Genomic DNA, 26,424 nt, shown 5'->3' on the forward strand with positions numbered 1-26,424 from the left:
CAGGTTTTGTGCCTTTATTTGAAATGAATGGTTTCCAGAGGGACATGGAGCAGGCCCTAACGCCCCGGCATCACTACAATGAGACCGGCGACTGGCTCACTTGTGACAAAGACACAGACAGGGGCTGGGCCAGAACAATATATACAGGCTTGACAGACGGCACCACCACCAGCCATAGCTCAGAGTTCAACGCAACACACACACACAAACGGGGAAGGAGCGGGGATGCCGGGCAGCCGCTGCCCCGTGGGATGGTGGGCAAGCTATGCTTTGAGGAAGCAGGGCAGGAGACTGTCCAGATGTCATTGGGGGGCCTGCTCCCTCGACACACAAAGTATCCAGCTGGGGGAAGGGGTAGGGGAAGGACTGCCACCCAGAGGAGAGAAGAAAGACCTAAGCAAAAGAATGTGCACAGGAGGAGCCCAGGACCCCTCTCCCCACCCACCCCCATCTGGGAAAGGCTCACGCCCACAGAGCTGGACTTCCCCCCCCAGGGGCCTGACACCAGCCAGGATGTTCTCCATGTCCTCCCCGCCCCAAAGAATAATTCCTTAAGCTCCCCCCAACCAGCCGAGTGCCACAGAAGACCCTGGCCAGGGGAGAAGGAGCAGGCAAACAGGCACTCCTAGGCAGCGCAGGAAGAGGGGGGAGTGCAGCAGGCACTGGCCCCTCAGGAGGGTTGTCACTAGCATGAAGTGGGGCATGTTCAAACGTCCTACGTGCCTGTGAACCCAGGCAGGGAAGGGGTTGCTAGTCACACCTCCCCGCCCCCTACCATCTGGCTGGAGCAGTGCTGGGCCCCACAGTCTCCCTCCGGCCAGGCTGGTCCTGGCTCAGTCCATATCGTCATCCAGACCTCCGCCCCCACGGCTATGCTCCTCATAGATTTCACGCACGGCCAGGATTCGGTTCAACATGCTCTCGAGCATGCTTCTGTCCATAGGGATGACCGAGTACCATAGCGGCGACTCGGCGATGCACGAGCGCTCCGGCTGCAGGTAGAACACGTCACTGCGGTTTCGAAGGTTCTCGGGGCTGTGGGCCGGAAAAAGAAAAACGAGAAGGCTCACTCCAGGGGGAAACAAAGAGGAGGACATTGGCAGGGGCTTAGCCAGAGCCCCCACTTCTGCAACACCTTCATTGTGCGTCTGGAGCCTTTGCAGGAAACAACACCTGGCCAGGAAACGGGATCCGCGCAGCTATGCAGCAACACAGAGGACCAAACATCCAACCTGATCTGAATATATCTCTTGGTGCTGCTCACATGAAGCTGATTTTCAAGCTGGACTTTTCCACACCCACCATGACCTGTAAGTGGCCATGACCCCTTTCCATGTCCTTTGCAATCAATGCCTTTGTGGACGTGGACGTTTCATTTTTCTGACAGTTTCTCTCCACACCCACATCAATGGTGACCAGCTGGGATGATCCTGACACTGCTCACGCCTCTCTACTACACTTCCACTGACATCCCCCTGCCCAAGGACTCTGCCCACTATCTGGCCACCTTGCTGGAACCCCTCACCATTTGGAGAGATAAAACTCGTAGAACTTGACTGGGCATCGTAATGGGTTCATGCGGTTCTCTCGCTGCTCGAAGACCAGTGCTTCCTCCTCCCGCTTCCGTTTGCCAAGGCCGCTATCTGCAAGAAGAGAGGCAGCTGGGTCAGGGGTTGCCCCCAAGGCTGATGGGCAGGAAAAGCACGCATGCAGAAAGCGCTCCCTACCTCGCCCCTTCCGGTGCCGTACAGGAGCATAGTAGCGGATGCTCACCACCTTGGTGGTGCCCCGTGCCGTGGTGCACTTGCGCGACTGTCGCACAACGTTGGTGAAGGAGAGTTGCATGTGCTCTTCAGCTGTCTGCAGCCCAAAGAACTTGGTGTTGAAGAACATGAGGGTGTTGAGGAGCACAAACGGGGAGTAGACGCCCAGCTGCTTGCATTCCCAGAGGTGCTCTTCTTCCACACGCGAGAAGACCGTGTCTGCAAACATACAGGCCAATCCACCTCCGTCAGAGCACCGCCAGCCACAAAGCAAAAGAGCCCTTATGAATTGAACTGAACCAAACTGCTGCAGAACCGAACTACACTAGGAAGTGTGGGAGTGGGCCAGCCCCGCTGTGGCTTCTCAGAGTCTACGGTGCCACACCCCTTCAGAGCCGAGCCAGGCCGGGAACATCTTCCCTTTTGGATCTGCTATCAGCAATCCAGCTACTTGGTTGTGGTGTGTTCGAATATGCTTGGCCAGAAACAGGTAAGGAAAAGCCAGTCAGTCATTTCTCAGTAGTCTGGGGAAAAGACAGCCCAAACAAAATAAACCTAAATGCTTTATCTTGCTTCTATGGCTCACGTAAAATTGTTATTTTCTATGCTGCACATGAATGTGGAAGTTTAACAGGGCATCAAGTTTGGGCGTAGGTTTAAAGTGCAACTCATCCTTAGCCCTTAGTGGACAAGCTCTATTCATTTGCAAAAAAACAAAAATACAGACCACAATGACGCTCTTTCTGGAGTTCCTGTGAAAACAACCTGCGAGATTAACAGTGCCACTGATTTCAAGGGGCTTAGAAGGGTGTAACTCTGCCAAGGATGGGACTGCAGGATTGTAAATGCAGCAGCAAGCATAGAGCACAGTGATTAATCTAAACAGAATCAGCTGTTTGTGGCAGGGAAGATGAGGACACTGGGAACAAAGGCTGATTTAGAGGCATCCAGACAAGGGGGGGGGCGCACCACAACCATCTTTCCTTGTGGACAGCTGACTGCCTGCTAACCCTTTCCCAGCATCAGACCAGCTCTCTGCCCAAAGGCCCTCTGAAAACTCCAGGGAGCCAGAACAGGAGAACAGAGCTCGTGCTCCTCAAACCACATACTGTTGGGCAGGATCATGGTGGGCTGCCAGCCGCTCAGTATCTTGTTGAGCTCTTGCACGAAGGTCAGGTAGTAGAGGTCAGTGAAGATATTCACCATGCGATTGTTTTCTAGCAGATACTGGTAAAAGCGGGGGGGGGGGGGGAAGGAGCATAGAATCAGTCAGGGAATGCAAGCTGAGCTCTCCCCCATCCCACCCCAGCCTGTAGCAAAAGCAACTGCAAACTGAGCAACTTCCAGACTCCCAATACATGGTATTTCCAGTTGCAGAACAGCTGTTTGCCCATGGGTTGAGGTCAGTGGTGGGATTCTAATTATTCAGCTACCGGTTTGCCCACCCCCCCATACATCCCACCGCTGCCGCCCACTTACCTGGCTGCTATCCGCCCCCCACCTTTTTGATGTTGGGCAAGGGGGAGGCGAGGGATGGCGGCAGCTGCGGCTTGGCCTGCGTGCCACCGGGGCAGGCCAAGCCTCAGAGTGGGCCGTGCGGCCTGGGGGGCCCCCCTTTCTTGGGCCAGGTGGGTGACGGCTGTCCTGCTGGAGCAGCCCAGGCCTCCTAGATGCTGCCCTAGCCTGGGAAGGCCACCACTGTGCACCCTGCCGGGGTGGCCTTCCTGGGCTAGGGAAGCAGCCAGGAGGCCTGGGTGACTTCCAGCAGGGCTGCGGCCACTGGAGGCCCTTGTAGGGAGGAGGCTTCTCGAGCCAAGAAGCGGTGGGGGGGGGGGCGGTTTGGAGGCGGCCAGGAAGTGCTGGGGGGGGGGGGGCGCTGACCGCCTCCAACCCCCCCTCCCGCTTCCTGGCTTGGGAAGCCTCCTCCCCGAGATTCCCTCAGATCAGGCTGCGCACCTGGGCTTGTGGTACAGCCTGCTGGGGTGGCCCTCCCAGGCACATGGCCTGATCTGCAGCCGGCCAGCCCCCACCCCGCCAGCACTTCCTGGCCGCCTCCAACTCTCATTCTCCCCCCGACTTCCCAGCTCGGGAAGTCTCCTCCCCGCCACAAGTTCTCCTCCCCATCCTGAGCTCCAAGATACTAAAAGCCCCGTCGCTCCCTCTCCCAGGGTAGGGGGAGCGAGGGGGCTTTTAACAACCGGTTCAGCCAAACTGGCTGAATCGCATCTCTGGTTGAGCTACAGAGAAAGACCTCCAACCCTTTGCTTGCTTGATGCTGACATACATGATGTGGTCCTCTTGCTCCCTAGCAAGTAGGGAGAAAGTGGGTGAGGCCAGGGCCTTCCTACCTGCTGTATGCCAAGGCAGAGGTAATAGATGCTGTCAGGCTCATAACGCTCGCCATTGGGCCGGGTGACTTCCTTGACAAACTGAGCTAAGCCGTAATTAAGCTCTGCTGCTGTGCAGGCCAGGATGTCCTCTTTGATTCGCATGGGCTTGGCTGTGGGAACGGCAACATGGAAGAATTAGGGTACAAGGGAGAGTTTCAAATTTCCCAGCATCCTCCACCTCTGACACTCCCATCTTCTGCAGCCACTGTCACCTTCAACCCACACTTACGGCCAAAGCGCAGCTCATCACCCTTGCTCGATTCACCTCCGGCGTACTTCGCTTGCACCCAGCTCTTCCAGGCATTCACGCCATAGGAATAGTTGAGTGCCGAACAGCTGGGCTGGCTGCTCATGGAGTCCCGTGAACAGCTCTCAGACAGCACCAGGCGCTTCTGGCCCTGAAGCAAGGAGAGAGGGCAGTCTTCATCACACATGAAGCTGCCTGATAGTCAAGCAGATTGCTGCTCTATCCAAGTCAGTATTGTCCACTCTAGCAGTGGCTCTCCAGAATCTCAAGTCAAGGTCACATCACCTACGGCCTGATCTTTTAAGCTGGAGATCCTAGAGATTGAACCAGGAACTTGCCTGCATGCAAAGCTGGTGCTCTGCCACTGACCCCCACATGCATTTGTAAAAATCAAGGTTGCAGTCAGAACCATTATCACTGGGAAGCGATCCCTGCACATCCAGTCATCACAGTCACTTAAACAACAGCATGTCCTCATCATTCCTCCTAGGTTGAGCATCTGCTGACCGCTTCATGATCCAAGATTCCATAGGTGGTTGCACAGGACCCCCTTGGATTCTCCCGCCCTTTTCTAGCAAGTTATTCCACAGTATGATCGTAACACAGTCTATGGAGAAGGGCTGCCTTTGAAAAGTTTTGGAGGCAGCAGTTCGTCTCAGATGCAGGACAGATGGTAGGACAAGCCTCTGGGGACATATTACTCCCATTATTCCTACTGAACTGGTAATTTATTTTGGGTCCCACTGTAAAGTGCTGGCTAGAGCTTTGACACTGTAATTTTAATAGGACCACAGGAGCTCAAGAACTGCCTATTTCCCCAGAGGTTTGCCCAGGAAGCAAGGTCATCAATGGAGGTTGTTAATGACACCCCCAGGCCAAAGTGCAGTCCACAGCTACAAGAGAGAAGGAAAATTCTCCAGACTAGTACCACAGTGGTGGCATTTTTCTACCCTGTTTGTCTTTCTACCATGCACTGAATTGTCCTCTGCAGGAGACCCGTTGTTGGCTACCCAAGAATACATATTGCCTGGTTTCAGGGACATGCTTTGAGTTTTTATGCAAGCGGTTTTAAATGAAGATTGGCTGAAGATTTTTCTTGCATTGCTTTATTGTAATGTTTAAACCAAGCTGGAGAGTCCTTTCTGATTGAAAAGGTGGGATGTCCACTTTAGAGCCACAATGAACATTGCTGCTTCTCCAACAGCTAGTCTCCCAGGTGTGTTGGGCTGGGAGGAGAACTCACCTTGCGGATGGCACGAGGGAGATCTTGGTCAGTGGAAACATCCTCTGGGCCCACCAGGCCACAGTCAAAGAGGAAATCCACACTGGGATTAATGTCCAAGGGGTCTGGGAAGAACAAGGAAAGATGGTCTGTGATATAACAGGCTTCTCAGATGCATGTGACCCTCATGATCTTGGCTTACAAGCTTTGCTATACGTGCATAGTGAAGTGGAGCACAGCCCACACAAACACAATCTCTTCTTTCCCTGGTAAGCATTGACCTAGACCCGTGGTGGCGAACCTTTGGCACTCCAGATGTTATGGACTACAATTCCCATCAGCCCCTGCCAGCATGGTCAATTGGCCATGCTGGCAGGGGCTGATATGAATTGTAGTCCATAATATCTGGAGTGCCAAAGGTTCGCCACCACTGACCTAGACCATACCAGCCCTGAAGACCTGGAAGAGAGCTACTAGTCAGCCACTGACCTCTCTCTATCCCTCTTGTGAGCTCTGCAGGTCACACCTACCTGTCCCTTCTGCCTATAGAGGTAGAAGGCAGGGACCTGCAAGACATTTGGGAGAGCTGCTATCTCATTTCCCCACTTTTGCTTCCTTCCCTTCCCCCTACTTCTTTCAGTCTTTCTCTCTCCTGCCACCCCTTCTCTTTATCTCTCTGTCCTCCATGCTTGTCTCTTTCTGTCCCCATCACCCTCCTGGCCTCCTATCTCCTTTCTTTCTCCTTCCATAGCAACAGTGGCAGCAGCAGCAGATGTTTATCTGGAGATCAGTTTTAAATCTGGGTGATCTCCAGGTCTCGTCTGGAGGTTGGCAACATCAGTTCTCATGGAAGAAATGGCTGCTTTGAAGGGTGGAGTCTGAGGTCCCTCCCCTCCTCAAACCCCACCCTCCCCAGGTAGCTTACATTAATCCCCACTCCTCCTTTTTATCTACAAAACAACCCTGTGAGGTAGGTGAGGTTGAAAGTATGTGGCTGAGCCAAAATCACCCAGTGAGCTTCCATAGCAAGATGGAGACTGCAACCTGGCTCTCACAGACCCTACTCAAATCTCTAACCCAGGGGTGTCCAACTCTGGCGCTTCAGATATTCATGGACTGCAATTCCCACCAGCCCTAATTAAATAATTAGAGCAGGGGATGATGGGAATTGTAGTCCATAAACATCTGAAGCGCCAGAGTTGGACACCCCTGCTCTAACCGCTACACCACACTGGCTTTCAAAGGGCAGTTGCTGTTGAACAGTAGCAAGAAGCCAGGCCTCGTTGAGTCATGTTAGTCAGGTGGTTATCAAGTCACCCAGAGGTTGCTGCCAAGCCTAGGTGGGACCTGGAGATGTCCCAGAATTACAAACTAAACTCCAGACAACAGAGATCAGTCCCCCTGGAGAAAATGGCCGCATTAGAGGGTAGACTCTATGGCATTATACACTGCTGAAGCCACTCCCCTCCCCAAACCCCACCCTCCTCAGACTTTACCACAAAATCTCCAGGAATTTCCCAACCTAGAACTGGCTTTCCTAGTCAGGCCTGGCTCCAGTGAGTTCTCCCTCAAAGCCACAATAGGCCTGGAAAGCCTCCCCCCATCTTTACTGGCACAGCCAAGTCTGGAATCTGTGGTTGCCTAGCAACGGCCCCTGAAAGCCTTGTATGCTTAAAGCTACAGGTTGAAACTCCTCAACATATTATTTGAAGTTTCAGATTATTCTGCAAATCTGGGACCCTTTTTAGGTCTGTCTTGCCTGTTCACAGCTCTAGTCACAGAGTTTCAGTATCCAAAGATCTGGCTGACTTCACTAATTGCATAGAAGATGGCAGCTACCCTTCCTGAGGTGGGGGTGGCGTGCAGCTGGTCAAGGTTCATGAACTTCCCTCTCTGTACCTCCTCCTTGTTCAGGAGAGGCTAGTTTTCTACCCCTCAAGCCCAGGCCACCGTTACCCTTACTTTTTGGGAAGTCAGCCTCCAAATCCTGACCCGGCTCGTCCAGCACATTTGCCATCTTGACCGCCATGGCCAACACATCATCTCTAGCTGGCCCAAACAGGTCACAATCCTCCAAAAGTCCTTCGGCACTCTGGTTGCTCACCAGGTCTGTGAACACATAAGTAGATCAGGCAGCTGTCCCTTAGCAGTGCCTCTGGAAGAGCCCTCAAGGACAAGATAAGAGCTGGAGCAAGGCATCCCAGATGAATGCTTTCCCGTCCAGCAGGTCACAGAACTACAAAAGGCTGAGACGTTAGCCCTGCAAGCACTGGAGAGACAATTTCTAATTCCTAAGGACTAGCATGAATGTATTATGAACAAGGAAGGAACATCCTTTCCAAGCGTGATTCCCCACTCTTGCCAGCTATCTAATCCCCCCTTCATGGCATCTGTTCCTTTTTCTCCTTGTGCTTCATGAAAAATTATTTGAATCCAGACATCTTGGAAGCAGAGCTCTGCAACAGCATCAAATGCAAAGGGACATATATAGAGAACAAACACATGCACAGCTCTCTTTGGTATGGGGCGGGGGGTGTCACTGTCCTGAACTACTGTTTTTTCTCCCTTCTGACTCAGGGTGTGTGGGGGCGGGGAGCACAGCTCAGGTGGCCGCGGATATTAGCAGGACTGTCTCGAGACCTACCACAAAGGTCTGAAGATGCCTTGTCCAGCTCCTCTGCCTCTGCTATCATCTCAGCCATGGCCAGGATGTCGGCTTCCAGGGGGTTGGATGGGATTTTCACCTTCAGTTCCTCTATAGTTTCCACAATCTTCTCCGTGCTCTCCAGCGTGGTGGGCAGGAACATTGGCACAGGCACCTACGAATGAAGGAAAACACATCAGAGGGGTGGGGAACCAGAAACGAATGGTTGTACAGAGCTGCAGAAGGACAGGCTCACACTTACCGGGACAGGCATGGAGAAAGGCACAGGTATTTTCTGGCAGTACATGTTCATAGGCACAGGCACAAAGATCGGCACAGGGATGGGTAGCACAACTACCTGGGGCTTCCAGTCAGCCTCTGCCAAGATCAAACAGCAACTCATCAGCCTTCCATGCAGGTGGGGGAGATTTCTTTCCCCATAAACATTTTTGAGGGACCTTATCAAGGGCGTAGGTATAGAATCTTTATGGGGTGGATTCAGGGGGCGGGGCTCAGGGGGCAGGGCCCCGCCTCCCCAAGCCCACCTCCAGCCTGCAAGCCAGCACAGCAGGTCTCGCAAGAGGCGAGACTTTCTTTCCCGGCTCTGGCTGGCTTGCAACTTGCAAGCGTGCAATGCAGGCTGTGCCTGTGTGGGTGCACAGGAGTGCCCGCCCCCACCTGACATGCAATGGGGGATTTAAACACGAGAAACCCCCCTTACCTATGTCCCTGGGCCTTATGAACCATAAGGCCCAGTCCCTAGTCAATGCAGTGAATCCACAGCTAGAACAACCTTGTCCAGCCGTTTCTTGAAAACCAACAGAAAGGAATATCTGCCCCTACTCTTGAGCAATGGCTCTACAAACCAAGTTGGGAACTAGATTAGCTTGTGCAGTGCAACACACACCTGCTGGGTGACCTTGGGCGAGTCACAGCTCTTCGGAGCTCTCTCAGCAACCACCAACCTCACAGGGTGTTTGATGTGGGGGGGGGGGGGAGAGGGAAAGGAAATTGTCTCCTTATAGGAGAGAAAAGGAGGGGGGGTATAAATCCAAACTCTTCTTCAAACTCTTTTTCAAGCAGGAAGTTCCTAATAATGTCCAGCCAAAATCTACACCCCTGCAGTTTGCACTTAAATTGCCATTCAGAGAAGAACTATCAGAAAGAACACATTTTTCTCTTCTACAGACTAAAGAGTCAACCAGTTCAGTCAACCTTTACTCAGAGGACACATTTTCCAGATCCCTGACCACCTCTGTTGCCCTCTTAACATGCATTCTCCCAAAGTCAACATGGTACTCCAGATGAAGCTTGGCTATATTGCATTTATGGCTCTCCGAAGCAGAAGGAGTCCTTGCTCTCAAGAGTCTGTGGGAGTGTAGTCAAAAAGACTGAATGCCTAAGACTATCCAATCAACTGAACTGCAAGCAAAGAGCAGAAGCAAAGAAGTGGAGCCACTGTGTGTAAAGGTAAGCCTGGAATGTTCAAGAAAGCCTCTGTTGAAGACTCCTCTGCAGAGCAGAGGTCGGAGCCCTTGGGGAAGCCTAGCTGGCCTCCCCTTGCCCTCCCTCACCTGTCTGACAGCTCTTGGACTTCATTTCTATCTTGCAGGACACCCCCCGGTTCTGCATGAGAGGCTTGCACATGGCAGCTTTGTTCTTCCGTGGTGTGATTGGTTGAGATGGCGGTGGGGCAGCCGGTGTCGCCGGGGCAGAAGTGTTTTTTGCAGGCACCTTCAAAGGCAGAATAACAATCAGAATCTGGTGTAGAGAGAGAGACCCCAGCATCTTCTTCCCAAACCATATGCTCCCATTTGGCTGGGCCATGGCGCCTGCAAGCTGCTAATGCAGCAGGTTTCTTTCTAAGGTCCAGTGCCCTCCTCCTCCAACCAACCTCCACGCTGGCCCAAAATGACAGCCGCTTTTACCATGAAGCAGGTTCAGCAGGCAGATGCACCCTGTAAACCACCACTCACCGTGTTGGTCTCTGGTTTTGGTTGGGTGGAAGAGGGCTGTTTTGGCTCTGGGGTCTGATCTGAAAGGAAATATTGCACAGATAAGGTGCTTTCTCACTTGTCACAACCTACCCAAGTCTGGAAGGCAGGAAACCCTACAGAACAGCTTTCACTTGATGCTCACGGGACAGTGAAGCTGAGGCCACGTCCCTCACTTCTGAAGGGTGGAGCGCTGTGCCTGCACAGGCCATCCCCAGAGTTAATGCCTGACCTGTGAATGGAGAACCCTAGACAAGGAGCTTAACATCGCTCATTTTGCAGTGGGGGGAAAATAGGTAAAAGGGTGCCCCGCCTGCCTAATGAATCTCTTCTGATCCATCCCTCAAAGTTTCAAGTAGGGAAACATGGCTGCTCACCTTATCCTGGTTGGAAGTGGGGGCGAGAGAGAGAAGAAAACAGAAAAAGATAATAGGATTGTCTAAGCCAAGACAGACACAAGAGCTGGAGGCATCTGTGCCTCACCCAGCCACTGCCTTGCCTTGGCCTCTCTCAGGGGGACCCACCTGACCCAATTGAAAGCTCTTCAATCAGGACTGTGTGTACCTGTGCTTGTTTTGCACAAGCTCAGCAAAAAAGAAGAAGTCTCAATTGCGAATTCAGCACTCCATGAAAAACGACCCTTACCGAAGAGTTTCAAGACTTGTACCTAACAAACTTACACAAACCTTGTATAATTTATAGAACAGTCACAGTATTCAGCTTTTCCGCTATGGCAAAGATCTTGATTTCTAAGCACACCCGGTCATGATGAGCTGAGAAGGTCTGAGAGTGCCACACACAGATTGCCAATTGGGGCAGAGAAGTTCTGTGAAAGGGGTGGGGGTGGGGGTGGGTTTTTTGGGGCATGGACCAGTGCCGAACACAGCAAACACAGCTTCTTCTGAACACAATACGCCCAAGTAATTTTGGCACTTTGCTTCCCTGCCCATTTCCCAGCATGGGACATTGGTACCCAACAGGCTCTCTGGCAGCACCAAAGCCATCGGCAGTTGCCTTGGGTCCTAGACGCCATCTCCGTCACAACAGATCGTGCCTACTGCAGGAGCATCATCCCTTTCCTAGGTGCCTTTGGGTCTCCCATCCCAGAACTGACCTGGCCCAATACTGCTTATTTTTTTACTCTGGGGAGGGGAACAGAAGGGAGAGAGCTGGCCCTGGCATTGCAAGCCAAGCCTGGCCCTCCACACAAAACTCTCCACTGGAGAACGGAGCCACCCACAGCAGCCATATCGGAGCCTCCCTGTTAAGAATGAGAGTTACAGACAGCGCTGATACTGGCTCCTCCTGGCTGGCTGGCCCTGTGTGTCATAGAACCAGAGAGGTTAGCAATGGAGGGAGGGAAAGGAAGGCGGGGGCAATCCTGCACGGTCCCATCCAACCCACTCACGGGAGCCAGTGCAGAATCAGTCCCTAGCAGCTCTAGCAGCCCCCTTGCAGTCAAGCTCCCCGCTGCTCTGGCCGAGCCAAAGCACTGGACTACTCACTGTTCAGCAGGCTCTCAGGGCCTTTCTGGGTGTCTAAGTTAGGTTGATTCTGTTGGTTGTAAAAGCGCAGCAGACACTGTTGGTTGCAGAAGTGTTTGATTTGCCCTCGCCAGTGGATGGTTTCCAACAGCTTCCCCTGGCGCTTGCAAGCGTGGCACCGAGCTACCTAAAATCCACAACAAGAGGGACAAAGCAGACAGTCAGTCACAAAGTCCGTTGCAGAGCACAAGACACAGCCGGCTGTCAGTGTAGCATGGGATCTCCTGGGCTATGATTCTGACTTTCTTTTTAAATAAAGAGAAAACCTACTATTTCTCTGGCAAAGAAGAGGAGTTTGAATTTATAACCCCACTTTCTCTCCTGTAAGGAGACTCAAAGGGCCTTACAATCTCCTTTCCCTCCCCCGCAAACACCCTGTGAGGTGGGTGGGGCTGAGAGAGCTCTGAAAAACTGTGACTCGCCCAAGTCTCACCCAGCTGCCATGTGTTGGAGTGTACAGGCTAATCTAGTTCCCCAGATAAGCATCCACAGCTCAAGTGGGAGAGGGGGGAATCAAACCCAGTTCTCCAGATTAGAGTGCACCTGCTCTTAATCACTATGCCACTGCTTGCGAAAGGTAAAGCAGTTTCTGCTAAAGGCCTCCCAACCTGAGAATGGAAGAGTGGATTCCAGGGGTCAGATCCTAACCTCCTCCTCCTCTTCTCTACATGCCTCAACTCTACTGCATTAGTCACCCCACTAGCAGATCTAGCACGACCTCAAGCAAACTGCTGCCACTTCTCAGTGAGATGGAAAGCAGTTGGCAAGTACGACTGTTCAACAGATCAAATGCCACAAACATGACTTGCATAATTTAATCCAACTTCCCACGACATAGAGTTTTAATTGTCAGGAAACTAAGGTCCCAATGAAGGAGATGAGAATTCCTGCCGGAGGACTGGGATGCAGAGACTCAGCAAGGCCGAGCGTGACATCACAGCAATGCTAGACAGTACACACCCCCCATCCAACTGACCCAGATGGAGATGGAGCTGCCCACCAACTGACCTTGAAGTACCAAAGCAGGTATTTGCTTTTGCAGTCTTCACTGCAAAAGTCCCAGGTGCTGCCCTCAAGCTGCTCGGTGACTGCACGCTGGCACGTCTGGGAGCAATAGGTGCAGGTGATGCAACAGAGGCCCAGGTTTTTGGTGAAATCCTGTTTATAAAGAAGCACACACCCTGCGGAGAAATAACATGGGTGAAACCTTCCCGGGGGGGCACCACGGGCCCCCTCGCCACAGCAGGGAACCCAGAGCCAAACAGCTTTGAGGAACAGCAGAGCACAGCAACGCAAAGGCAGCCTGAAAGCAACAATCCTGCACTGGCCCCCGAGGTGGGACTGAAACCGGGAGGGACTCGCCATCGCTCACCTCTCTGGTTCTAAGCAGAGTTTACTCCGAACGACCTTCGGCCCAAGCCCACCACATGCAACGACCTGCAAGGCACAGCAAGGCCAGCTGGTGCTGGGGGCAGGCTGCAGCCGTGCAAGGTGGCCTCCTTGGGCACTCTCCGGGCAGCCAGGCCCCAGCAAGACAGACCTCCACCCTCTTCTGGCCCCAAGTCTTCCCTCTGCTGCCAGGCCCCTTCCTCCTCCTCTCTGCCACAGGATTCGGTTCAGCCCAGGCCCGGCTCGTGCTCTCCCCAGGTACCTTCGCTGCAAAAGTTCTTCTCCACCCCCGAGAAGCGGATCTTTTCATGCAGCAGCTTCTCCTGCTTGCAATATTCGCACTGGGACACCACCCCACGCAGCCGTTTGAAGTCCTCACAGCAGTCTCTGCAGCAAAACTGGTAGATCTTGTCCTGCCAGGGTGGGAGTGGGACGGGAGGAAGGGGCACGCTCAGCCAACTGATCACACCAGTTTGGGTCTCCAGCAGCAGAGAAGCAGGCCCCTGCCGAGCCAACTGGATTCCTACTGTCTTTCTGAGAACCAGTGGCAGACTTGGCACCCGTTTCCCGGAGCAAAACCTGCCCAACCCTCCTTAACTCAGCAAGAGCAGGCTTGAGGGGAAGCTACCTCCTGAGTTATCTAAACAGCCCAGAAATTGTTCCCTTCCTCCCTTCCAGACAATTCCTTTGCCTGCTGTCTGCAACCCCCTCACCTGCCAGTCCAGGATCTCAGGCTTCCCAGTGAAGAGGTTGTGGCAGGAATGGCAGGTCAAGTGGATCCCACCTTCTGGACTGGTGCGCTGCATTTTGAGGGAAGGGGAAGGGGAGAAAGATTCAGAAGGGGACACTAGATCACCTGTGCCCACTGTGCCCAGAATGGAGCTGCCTGCCCAGCCTCCTATTTGCTCTTAGAATGCCCAAGTTTCCAGACTCACCCCCACCAAAGTGTTCTTGCCTGCTTTCCGAAGCACACATCATACACTGTTCCCAGGTTCAGTTCCATCCTGACATGAAGCTTCCCCAGAACCCCCTTCCTATGCCGACAACCCACTGGCTGTAGACACAAGTCCTCCATCTCCCTTTCCCCACCACTGAGGGTTGACTGAATCCCGTTCCGTAAGGAGGGGAACAGTAATCGGCAGGCACCCCACACAGGTTCTTCCCAGGGGACGTCCAGCTGCTGCAGCTGCTCCTGGGAGGGAACAGGGTTTGGCCGTGGACTATGGAAGTAAAAGACCAACAGTCTGCGAGTAGAATAAATTATGCAAATCACACAAATGTTATTTGACTGATTTATTGGATAGCAGACACAAACTCTCTTCGGCATCAGAAGTAGAAACAGTTTATTTGAGACAATGACCCCCACAATAGATCAGACATATATAAATTTATAATAAGCTAAAAATTAGTTAAGCGCGCCTCCCCCTCCCCACCCCTCTCTGGCCATTGGCTGAGCTGCCGTGATGTCAGAGAGTTCACAAACACAGGGAGAAGATTTGGTCATAGAATGCTGTTTGGGGCAGGATGGGGGTGGGGAAATTTACTCAAGGACAGGAGGGGCAGGTTAAAAAAGGATATGTGGTAACTGGAAGAAAGGGCAGCAAAGGGCTGGGAAGGTGGGAAACCCAACACCGAGGAGAGAAGGGGCTCTTAGTTAACAAATGGTGCCAACAGACAAGATGAGCTGGATTCTGTATACAGGGCATGGAGCTCTGTCTTAAGTGCAAGAATGCAGATCAAGGCGAGAGAGGACTCGTATGACCCTGGGAGAACATGGGCAGCTTTGAAGAGTGATATGGCCCCTCCCTTTCGCCATCTTCTTTAGTCTCAGAGCAGGCACAGCCTTCACCTTCCAAAGCTTTTCTCAGCAAACCATGAAAGCTAGAAGCCTTTTTTTAAGATTATGAAAGCAGATACTTTCAGGAGTCTGATGGATGCACCAGATCGCAGCCATGCAGAGAACCCACGTTCTTGGGTCTGGTCCCATCACTGTGACATTGGCAGAGCCTCCTTATGTACCTGGAATTTGGTCCAGCAGCTGGGGCTGCAGAACTCGTACACCACCTGCTCATTCTTGTTGTAGTAGCAGGGCTCAGACAGGCTCTTCCGGCAGAGGTTGCAAGGCCGAGGGGGTCCTGGGGAGACAGGAAAGGCAGGAAGAGAGGCCAGGCTGGTGAGGGAGGACATGAGGGACTCCTCCCCCAGGCTCGACACAAGATCTAACCTAGCAGAGAAGAGGACCAGACCTGATTCTAAGGCACACTGCTTGAAATTTTGCTTGGAAGTTGTCTCCACCCAAGCCAATACCCAGTCAGCAGCTCCCATCAACTCAGTCTTCCAGATCTAGGTCCCTACGTGAGCAACCCTGATAAGCCAGAATCACGCACCCAGAAGCCTGACTCATCTGTCAACTAATGGAGCAAGTCACCCAAGTACAAGAGGCTTTAACCTGAGATACACATGCATAGGTAGTGGTCCAGAGGCCTCCTGCTCTTCTTCACGTGCAGGACACCCTTACCCCACCAGACAATGACAAAGTAGGTAGCTAAACTGCAGAAGACAGTTAGCTCTTACCTGTCAGGCCTGCTTGTTTGACTTTGTAGGAAGTGGTGCAACAGATGGAACAGAAGAGGCCCATCTTGCCATTCCGGTCCTTGTGGGACAACATGTCAAAGTTCTTGCAGAGCGTCTTGCACCACATGCATGGATATACCCGGGTATTTTTCTGCAAAGGGAAAAGTGTAAAGGGGTTGCCAGAGAAGCACAGCCACACCCCTGGGGCCTCTTTTCATCCATTATTTTGCTCTGAACCTGCAAGAACTTCAGCTCCTCCACAGGGCCAAACTGCCAGCCAAGCCAAGGAATTGCTACACTTACCAGGAGAACACTGTGCACTGTTAAGTGGGGAAATGTGCAGCCCTCCAAGTATCACAAGGGAGGGAGGCAAGATGGATTTTTCCTGGGCCCTTTACTCTGGATTCCAAATGGAAGGAGCCCCTGTGGTTTTGCAGCTCCCAAAAACTCTTAGCAGCACATAAGGTGGTGAGAAGATGACTGGGACTTCATTGTGCACTCCGTTTGGGACCTGGCTCAGAGAGCACTTTGCTTTCACCTTGAATCAGAGGCTAGAAGTCTGTGGAAGTGCATCCCGACCTTCACCCCACCTCACCTTCTTGTAGCTGTTGAGACAGGTGGTGTTACAGAAGCGCTTCTGCTGTCCCTCATGGAAGAGGTATTCCAACGGCAGCCCCTTATTGTAAAGGTAGAGGCCGCAGTTGTCGCAGCAGTTAGTCTTCAGGCCTTTGGTGGCACGGAACTTGGTGAAGCAAGCATCACTACAGATACGATGCACCACGTTCCCATTGCTGACCTCGTGCTGGATCTGCAGACAAGACACAGCCAGTCAGAAGCAGAAAGTGCATCAGCAAGCATCTTTGTTACACAAAGGCTAAGAGCTACCAGGCATGATAGCTGGTAGGTCTGGAGGGATGGCAAGCTTTAGTCCAAGTAGAAGGGCAGAGTAGGAGAAGTTTAGGTAAGGCCTGAATCCCAGGACAGGAACTTTTGACAGACTATATTAAAATCAAATCCCACATTTGGAACCTAGCAACTATGACAGCTAGTCATTTGAGCTTACTGTATTTCAGATCTCCATTGCCAGTAAAGCCCAGACAGCATTAGGTACACAATCAGGTCTTTCTTGAACTCAGTCCAATTCTCAGCAGCCCCTACTTCCTTCCCACTTGGCATGTAAAACTTCTTTATAACCCACTCTTCTCTCCATTCCTTATATGCTCCTTTTCTCCCACCTGCTTAGAGGGCCTTGACAAAGTAGTGGTTGCCTACAGGGACTCATGTAATCCTCTCACCAACAGAGTCCTTTAAGTGCCACATGGCTACCATTCTGGAATCTGCCTGATGGAGTGTCCTTTTCCTCCTTTTTTGGATCTTGCTTTGAGTAGGTGAAAAATCACAAAGCTTGTAGCAGGTCAAGATCATTCATCTATCTAGTCCAGTTTTTAACTTCAGCTGGCAGTGGCTCCCCAGAGTCCAAGGAAGGAGCTGGGCTTTTCCCAGTTTCCTTAATTTGAGAACCTTTAACTAGAGATTCCAAGATTGAACCTGCAATCTTTTTCACACAAAGCATAGACTCTGAAACTGAGCAATACTACAGCAAGGTGGTATTGAACTACAGACAGTCCCAGACTCACACAGATTTCTGTTCTGCGACAGACCAACCCTCTATTCTCTGACAATGTCTCCGAACCGGGCATGCTCACCTCTCCTGCTTTGTAGCATACACTGCAGCGGACAGTGTCCGAGGCTTCTGCTGTTTGTGGTGCTGGTCTCTGCTGCTGCGCTTCATACAGTGAGAGGCATACTGAAGTGCAGAACTCGTGAAAAGAGCTGCCTGAGCCAACTTGGGCCACAACGGACTCCTTGGTGTTCCAAATCTCCCTGCAGACAGGACGGTGTCAGTCAGACAGAGGGTGAGCCACACCCTGGACCATCCCAGCAAACCAAAGGCAGCAAGGAGACCAAAGGGATCAAGAAAAACAGCAAGCAGAGAAGGCATGATATATGCAGGGCCAGGGGGCTGCTGCTTTAAAAGCAGCAGACAGCAAATAGGGGGCCCAGATGCAATACATGGTAGCAGGAGGCAGGGGAGACAGCAGGGGCACCCACTTTTTGCAGAAGGTGCAATTCTTCTTGCTGAGTGGTCTCTTGGAGAAGGTGGTGAGGCAAGTGCTGGAGCAGAAAAGTTGAGGGAGCCCCTTGCGCTGGTAGGCTGTCTGGCCCTTCTGTAGTGGTGTCCGGCAGTTGGCACAAGTCATCTTGGTCACTGTGGAACGGGCAGCTCGCTGGGCCATTTGGTTGCGCAGGGACATGCGTGTGGTGCGCCGAGTGCGAAAGGGAACAAAGTCCTCATCATTGGGATCATCAACCATGGCATCTGAATCCTCATCAGAGACTGGGACTGCAGGAAGCAGGAAGGACGGGGATCAGAAGAGTCCTGGTACATGGACAGAAGGCACAGGAAGCAGCCTCTTACTGAAGCTAAGCAGGGCTAGTCTGGGCAGTGCCTGGGTAGAAAACCTTTTGGGAGGTCCCCCTGTAGTAACTTCCCTGGGGTTTCATAGTGGGATATGCCTGGAGTTTCATGATGGGACATGGGATATCCATGAAATAAACAAGAATTGAATGACAACGGAACAGTGAGAAAAGAGGCCTTAGAGTAGGCCAGAAAACCTGTACAAAACTGTTGTCTTGCAGCGTCGTGAAGCCTGAAAGAGACTTCAAGAATCACTGAGATCAACTCCCACTTAGGGACAGGAGTTACTTTAACTGTTTTGGATAGATGCTTTACCAAAATTCTCCACTGGCAGAGATCCCGTCTTTCCACTGTTATACCAATTCTTCTTGTAAATCAATATAACCATACTGTACTTTTGTTCTACTTCAGTTTAGAAGTTTGGAACTATATATACAGTTCTCTCCCCATCACTGAACCTCACATCACCCCTATGAAGTAGGCTGGGCTGGACCAATATCATCCAACTGAACAGGAATTAGAACCCACAGCTCCACAGCAATAGCTCCACTATCTTTCCCCACCACTGAGCGAAACTGAGCAATCTGGGAGAGCTTCCCCTCCTGGGCACCCCTTACACCCACCCAAGATTGGCAGCTCATTTGAGTGGCAATATTTTTATCTGCACAGCTCCACTATGGCAACTGTGCAATTGCACACTTGCATGGCTCACAGGAAACGCTGTTCCCCAGTCCAAGTCTGACTCTCTATTGGTTATACCACACTGGCTTTTATGATCTTTTGGTAAGCCAATCTTCAGGTTAAGATGCCTGTACCTCTTGAACATAAGACTGCTAGCCAAGGGGCAACTTACTGCTTTCAGAGGAGTTTACTGTTTCAGGTCGGGATGCCTCTGACCTTCGGGCTCGCTCACTCCTCTTCTGCCCCTGGAAAACACCAATGAATTGTCAGACTAGCAAAAGACACGTGGCCTAGAGAAACCCTAAAACTCCCATTATTTACTGAGCACCCAGGGATACTGAGCTCTGTACAAAATGGTACATAAGCCCAGCCCACAAGTTCATGATCTAAACCATGAACAGGAAAGGAATAGGAGGACAAGAGGCAGTGCAGATGCGACACAGAGTACAGCGGATGGGAGGATTGGCTTTTCTGAAGGAGTCACACATGGGCAGGGAATTGAGGGAAGAGTCTTCGCAGAGAGACTCGCGTTCACTTGTGCCGCCTTCTTCCTTACCTTTTCAACTGGTTGCTCACTTCCTTTTGCACCAGCACCTTCCCCTGCAAGAGAAGAATGAGAGAGACCCAAAAGCTGGCAATTAAAGATATCTCAGAACTGTGGACAAGGGAGATGCAACAAGTCTTCTCCAAAAGCACAGCAAATGGTGCAGCTGATGGCATCCTCCCCCATCCCCTTCCCCCACAGTTTGCCACCAGGAACGGAGGGGCCACACTCTAAAAAAAGCTTCTCTTATTCATACCCACCTGGAAGGGATGGTGACTGTGCTGCCTCTTGTGCTTTGGACTTGGCAGGGTCTTTCTGGCAAGTGCTACTTTCCTTCTCTGCTTCAGCGGGACTCTCTCCCACTGGCTCAGGAGCTGGATCAGGAGTACTATTGGGGACTAGCTCCTTGCCCTCCTCTACGGATGGTTCCTCCTTCCACAACGGGGAACTTTTCCTTGGGGCTTTTAACCGGGCCTTCTTAGCTAGCCGTTGATTTCCCGGTGAGCCGATAGGTGAGGCTGTTAGTTCTCGTGATGGTGCAGTGTTGTTCACCTCTACCACCTCAGGTGATTCTGTGGCATGGTTTTCAGGGAGGGAAATTGCACTCTCCAGACGCTCCTCTTTTGGGTCTTCATGTTCAGTTTTGCACAAAACTTCCTCTTTCCAAACTTCCGGCACCAGGGCTTCCATTCCTGGTGGTGAAGGATCCCCAGTCTCATCTACCGGGTCTACAGGCCCACCTGCCTTGTACAAGCTGTCCAGGTCCTCTGACTTGACCACCAACCCCTCTGACTTAACCACCAGCCCCTCTGACTTAACTATCAGCTCCTCTGACTTGACCACCAGCTCCTCTTCTTTGCTCAAGACATCCAGCATGCCAGGCTTCTCTAAGATATCCAAAGGATCAGATTTATCCAGTCCCAGGCTATTGGATTTACTTAGGTCTGACAAGCCTTCAGCTTTCACTAAGTCCAGGTGCAAGTCACTGTCTGAAGTTGCTTGCTTGGGAGCTTCCCATTCCATTTCTTGGGGCTGAAGAGCTGCAGCTTGTGGGACAGAGGCTGTCTGGGAAGCCAGCAGATCTTCTCCAAATTCCATTTCTGCAGGGAGGTCACCTATTAGGGGCTTATCAGGCAGAGACAGTGGCCCCAAAGAGCCGGGAAATTCACTGGGATCCATTCAGAAATAGCCAGTAACTAGGAAACAGAAACAGGAAATAACATCAGCATGCTCAGCTAATTAACACCACTCTGCTGACAGAACACGAACTTGGAGGAAATCACCTGCCAGAATTAGTGAGTCACCCTGAACCCAACCTAAATTCACAGATGGAACTCAAGTGTTAAATCTATTACTTTGAACCCAAACTGGAATGAAATCCCTAATTAGAGGCAGAGAAGAAGCTGGATATAATTTCTGCAGTCTAGTTCCAAAGGAAATAGCTTCAGAGCTCAAGAGATTCTTCTGAGAATACTGGGATCCCTCCCCACTGTACCTGCATCCCAAACTGAACCAGGGTTTTTAAAAAATGTGTTCGGAGCAATTTCAGATGTGTAAATCTCAAATGTGCAAGGTAGCTGTGGTCTTAGCACATTCCAGATGCAGTCTTTGGTCATTAACAAGGTAGTTCCTGCATCAACATAGTACGTAGAAAGCCCAAATGGTTCTTGAGAGGTAACAAAAAAGCCTATTCACTAAGCTGCCTTTGTATGAGTTAGGAAAGATTAGTTTTCAGTCTCCTCACCTGCTTCACTTTGGTCTCGTTTGAATAGTGTTTAAGGGGCGCGTGTGTGTGTGTGGGGGGGGGGGGGCGGGCTAGAAGGACCACAAACTCTGACCTTGCTTCAGATGTAGGTGATACTTGCCCCATCTCATAAAAAACACAGACAACTATCACGATATTATTGGTCTGACTAAACTTTCATTTGACAGTTAATTGGACAGGCGTTAATTGGGAACCACAGTTTCACACATGGGAATAATAGTGATCTATTTTGGAGAGACAAATGTAACAAAGGTTCAGTTATATGCTTTGCATTTTCTGGTCAACATTTGTCTCAGTGAGGCTTCCCAAGTGAAGAGTTCTGTTTGCACCTCCTTGCAGAACAAATACAGTACTGTCCTCTCCTAGGTTTGAGGACTAGGTGGAACTGTGTAGATCTGGGCAGTATTCTCAACTCCAATTGTAAAATTGCCCATCTGACCCTTATGCTGTGCACCCTGAGTAACAGTCCAGGCCTCTTCACAGAATCCAGTCCTACGGACCTCTCCCCCAAGGCCACAGCACTATCATTTCCAATGGATCCTGGTATGCCAGGCAGAGTTGAGAACACACAACTACATAACTGCCAGATACACACTAGCAGCAAAAACTTGGGGAACAAAGTTATGCTACCTATACAAAGGATAGCAAGTGGTAACTGTGGGGAAGCGTGCCCCAGCAGAATCTCTCAGTTTGAGGCCTCTGAATGCACGAAGGGGCCCCTTGTGGAAGCTGCATAGAATGCAGTGCAAAATGATAGAAATCGGGAAAATAAAAGGGATCCAAATATATTGCAATTACCTGCTTTTCTTCTATTACCTGATGCTTGCAATATTTTTAAAAAATCTTTTGAGAACAAGATTATATAGTTCTGAGAAACTTGCTCCTAACTGCACCATGTCAAACTCTTTTGCTTCACTCCACAGAAGCACCTGTCTACCCCCTTAGTCTTTCACTGCAGGAACATGTTATGGGCTGTCCTTTGCACCTTCAAGAAACTCTCCTTCCCTCGCAGGAATGGACAACAGGCCACTCCTGTCTCAGCCTCCATAATAAAACAAATCTTTTCTTCACATCCCACTCCATTTAGCAACACATTCAAGTGAAGTCTTCTTGTTCTCCTCATTTTGTCCTGCACACCTCCAATATAACCTGCAGGCCCACTAGCACCCACTCATTTTCATAGACAGCAATCTTATGCAGATTTACTCCAATTGCAAACCATTCACTTTAATGAGCTTAGATGGGAATAAGTTTGCACAGGATGGCATAGTAAGCGTCCAATTTAGTCCATCACTAATTCTACATGGGAAGGGAGCATTTTCTCGAGGGTAACAAATGTCAATCTGCTGAACAGGCTAAAGGGTGGCGTTACCAAACTCTACATAAAGACCAATGTTGTTGTCACAGTTAGAAAACAGATGACATCTAAGCCACTTGCTTCTTCTCTAGCTAAGGATATCAGAGTACCCATTTGTAGAACAAAGATCAGATTCAGACAGTCCTCCATGGGCAGACCTGACAGCAGGTGGAATCGATACCAGCCATTATCCACTGGGTGGTGCCAAGTGAAGGAAGCTAAAAGTTTAAGCTGTCTCCTACTCAGGATTGCGTCAAAAGATTCCCCAGCACTGTAGAAAGACTGCCCAGAGGTTTGTGAACAACTATAAGTAAACATTTCTCTTGCAAGATATACCCTGACCTGACACAGCAGAGGCCATTTGTCTCCTTCCACTGGCAAGCGCTTGGAGGATCCCTCCTTGGGGAATGCCAAAATTAGCTGTGCCAGCAGCAGGGTACTCCCTCGAAGGAGTTAATAGTGTGAAGCCAAGACTCTTGGCCTGGCAAAGCTCAGACTCTAATCCTTGTCCTTTCTCTTTAGGATTGCTTCCTAGTGCAATCCAGATATCACTGCAGGACCTCCATCCTCTCTTCCTGAAGGTAATGCCTGACCTTGTTCAAGTCATTAGCTCTTTCTCTTTCTGAAAGGGTATGCATGCACCCTCCTTGAGAGACTCCTCTGGATTTAATATTATCATTGCAGACTACCCTTCCAACCACAGAAAATGACACTTAAATTGGACTGTCTTCTCCCATTACCTTTTCCGCTTCCTACAGGATCCCCCCACCATTTCCTTGTCCAAATCTACCTCCTTTCAAACCACTTGCCCCCACCACCACCTTGATTAATTTCAAACAAACAGCTCCTTTATGTTCAGCAAATGCCTCCAACAGAGACTCCCCCTCAATTATTGCAGGCTTTTGTCTCTCGTCTGTTCTCCCTGTGTGAGCCAAGGTTGGGCTCCCCAAGGAGCTCCTCTGCTGCCTTCGCAGCAAGTACCTGCAGGATTCCCTAACCCTGCTCATGCTCCCTCCCTGCCAAGATATCAGACCAGTTCTAGCCCGGATCTCGGGAGCTCCTCCCCCTTCACAGCAAGTACCTGCAGCATCAGACCCCACAGGCTACAGAGCGGACGATGCAACGGCGCCAGCGAGCCTGGCCCAACCCTGGAGCGCCACCCCATTAGAGACAATCGCCCGTCGACTACCTCTGGATCAATCCGTTCGGAACTAAGACTTGGAACGTGGCCCAACTCCACCCCCTTCCCTCCAAGTGCCTGCAGGATCCTTGCCTCCAATCCACCAACAGGCCCCGCCCACCAGCCCCCCCGCAAACAGGCCCCGCCCCTCTCGGTCCGGGGATGCCTCCTGCGCCCCTCCCCCCCGCCAGACCCACGATGGCCGCCCCCCACCAGAGCCCGCAGCCCCGCCCGGCCCTCACCTGCCTCGCCTCTTCCCCACCCCCTCCGAGTGTAAGGCTCCACCGCTGAACCCCTGGCCCACCTACTCCCCTCATTTCCACTTCCCCAGCCCTCCCCCCACCCAGTACAGACCCCCCGCCCACCCGAGGTTTGGTTCGGTCGCGGCTTGACGGCGGCCCCTTTAAATGGAGGCGCCGCTCGGAGCCCTCAGCGCGCCGCAGTCCGAGCAAGGGGGGAGGTCGGGGAGGGTGTCCATTGGTTGCGGCCGAGCAAGGGCGGCACGGTGATTGGCTACCAGCGGTTGGGACCTACTGTCTCATAGGCTGTGCAGGGGCCCGGACTCGCGAGACTCGCCGCGGCTCCTCTGCTGGCTGCAAAACCTGGCCAGGAATCCATGGGTGACGGATCGGGAAAGGGAGGCAGAAAACGCGGAGTGGGGAGTATGGATTCGGAGTTCCACCGGGTGGGGTGAGGGAAGTGGGGCCAGGGGGCATGAGTGGGGGGGGGGGATCTGCACTTCCCTTCCTCCACTCCCAGGTTTGCCTTTACATTCCGGGGAGCATTCAAGGGGGAAAGGTGATTCACCCCCCCCCCCCCGAATCCGTGCCCCCTCCCGGGGCCGCCGTCCCTTCACCTGTCTACTCACCGATGTGGGGCGCGCCCCGAGGGTCTCCCTCAGCAGCTGCAGCGACGGGAGAAAACAAGCGGGCAAGCGCTCGGCCGAACGGGGCGGACACGGGGCACGGGCACCGCCCCCGGACGGCGCGGGATGGAGGGGCCGCCCCAAGACCCCCGGCAGGCTGGGAGGAAGGAGCAGCCCCCCTCGCAGCGCCCCCGCCTAGGAAGGCGCCGCCGCCCCTCCCTCTGCAGGGAGGGGGCTGCCCCACGGTGGAGCTCTTCCAAACCCACCCTCTCCCTCCCGCCCCACATCTCCCCTCCCCTCTTTAGAAATGCTCCAAAGCGTTCATGCTTACTTCCAATACCCCCTCAGCAAGCCTAATCTGCATCACACAGGAGAATCCACACTCGCATTCACACGTACACGCGTCGCAACACCCCTCCCCCGACTGTTTTTTTCTGACCAAGCACACGCGCGGGAATCTTTGCTCTTCCTATGCACAGAGTCCCTCCTCCTGCCACTGCCTGTCTGGGATCTTACCCTTCGCAACAGCCTCTTCTCCCGAAGATCCTCCGGGAGCCCCCGGTCGCCATCACCCACCACGCCAGGAATTGCACCCAAGCCTCTTCCTCCCATACACGTGACTCTTGGAGGGCCCCCCCACCCCTTGCAGTGCCTGCTTGTTCACCAGGGTGGGAAGCAGAGAAGAGACCTCTGGAGACCGATCTGTTGTGCGTTCCAGCCGGCCCAATGCAGAGATTGCATTGGAGTCAAAGAAGCAGGGGATGCAAATAAGCGGAGGGGGGGGGGGGGCTTATGAAAATGCCTCTCATGCCTCCTGAGCACCCACACTTCCAGAAGCCCTTGCTTCGCCAAACATTTGCCCTCCTGAAGTTACAGGGCCCCAATCGCCACTGTTTTCCAGCAACCAGTATGGGCTCTTTCAGCTCCCTCCCCCACATTGCAGCACACACACCGGTGACCAGAAATGGGGCATGCTGTTCCACAGAATGGAGGCTTTTTCCCTTTTGCTTCTTACAGTTCCAGACTGGTGATGAAAATGCAGCCCAGATTCAGATTTTCTTGCAGAGGTTCTTGCCACCTTAAAATACATTCATTCACAGGGTTATTTGGGCAACCTTTTTGGACAAAGGGATGACAGACAGCATCCACCAGTAAAGATGTTGGGGGGCTGGCAAATGGGGTTGGTGGGAATTGTAGTTAGATGGATATACTGGGAACAAGCCAAGTCCCAGCAGCTCTACCTGTGCTTCAGGACATTGCCTCAGTTGCTTGGGCAAAGAACAAGCCCCGTGCGCCAAGCAACACTGCTGTGCCACTGTTGGACATAAAAATGTATGTGGAGTGTTCAGAAGATGCCAGCCACAGATACAGGCGAAACGTCAGGAGAAAATGCTACTGGAACACGGCTATACAGCCCGGAAACCCCACAACACTCCAGTGATTCCGGCCGTGAAATGTATGTGGTTCTTCTTCCTCTTTTAAACTTATAAGAGCCCTATGAGGTAGGCTTAGCTGAACGGAAATGATTGGCCCAAGTTTAGCAGGTGAGCTTTGTGACAGGGCTGGAATTTGAACTCAGCTCTCCATCACTAGCAAGACCAATTGGACACCTGGTACTTATTTGTCCAGCTTATGTGTTCGAAGTGAGAGATGGCCACCCCTAAAGAGGATTTTTCTACCAGAGGAGTAAAGCTACAGAGAAGTAAGCTATATGTGACTCCTTTATTTTATTCTAATGATTTCTTTGCTTGACACCTGGATGAAAAGTCTTCCTCCCTCCACGGAA

General features: G+C 52.0%; 1 protein-coding gene across 7 annotated transcripts; it reads right to left on the bottom strand.

Moving 5' to 3' along the window:
• ZMYM3 (zinc finger MYM-type containing 3) lies at window positions 1–25,364 on the bottom strand. 7 transcript variants are annotated; one of them, XM_048513922.1, is made up of 25 exons: window positions 25,155–25,364; window positions 19,732–20,667; window positions 19,484–19,527; window positions 19,100–19,172; window positions 17,880–18,171; window positions 17,474–17,651; window positions 16,363–16,575; window positions 15,768–15,918; window positions 15,213–15,328; window positions 13,907–13,993; window positions 13,456–13,606; window positions 12,813–12,985; window positions 11,766–11,931; window positions 10,243–10,301; window positions 9,841–10,000; window positions 8,529–8,644; window positions 8,267–8,441; window positions 7,585–7,731; window positions 5,644–5,747; window positions 4,383–4,551; window positions 4,112–4,263; window positions 2,873–2,990; window positions 1,728–1,982; window positions 1,526–1,643; window positions 1–1,035 (listed from the first exon to the last, which is right to left on the bottom strand). In XM_048513922.1, the coding sequence occupies exons 2-25, from the start codon at window positions 20,648–20,650 to the stop codon at window positions 834–836; spliced, it is 4,338 nt and encodes a 1,445-aa protein (XP_048369879.1). In that variant the 5' UTR covers window positions 20,651–20,667; window positions 25,155–25,364; the 3' UTR covers window positions 1–833. The 7 variants fall into 7 exon arrangements, with proteins under 7 accessions (XP_048369879.1, XP_048369878.1, XP_048369881.1 ...); XM_048513921.1 differs by lacking the exon at window positions 25,155–25,364 and adding an exon at window positions 24,642–24,865; XM_048513924.1 differs by lacking the exon at window positions 25,155–25,364 and adding an exon at window positions 24,139–24,291.
• Window positions 25,365–26,424: the final 1,060 nt, after the last annotated feature.

The sequence above is a fragment of the Sphaerodactylus townsendi genome, linkage group LG13 (genome assembly GCF_021028975.2).
Source record: "Sphaerodactylus townsendi isolate TG3544 linkage group LG13, MPM_Stown_v2.3, whole genome shotgun sequence".
Classification (NCBI taxonomy): domain Eukaryota; kingdom Metazoa; phylum Chordata; class Lepidosauria; order Squamata; family Sphaerodactylidae; genus Sphaerodactylus; species Sphaerodactylus townsendi.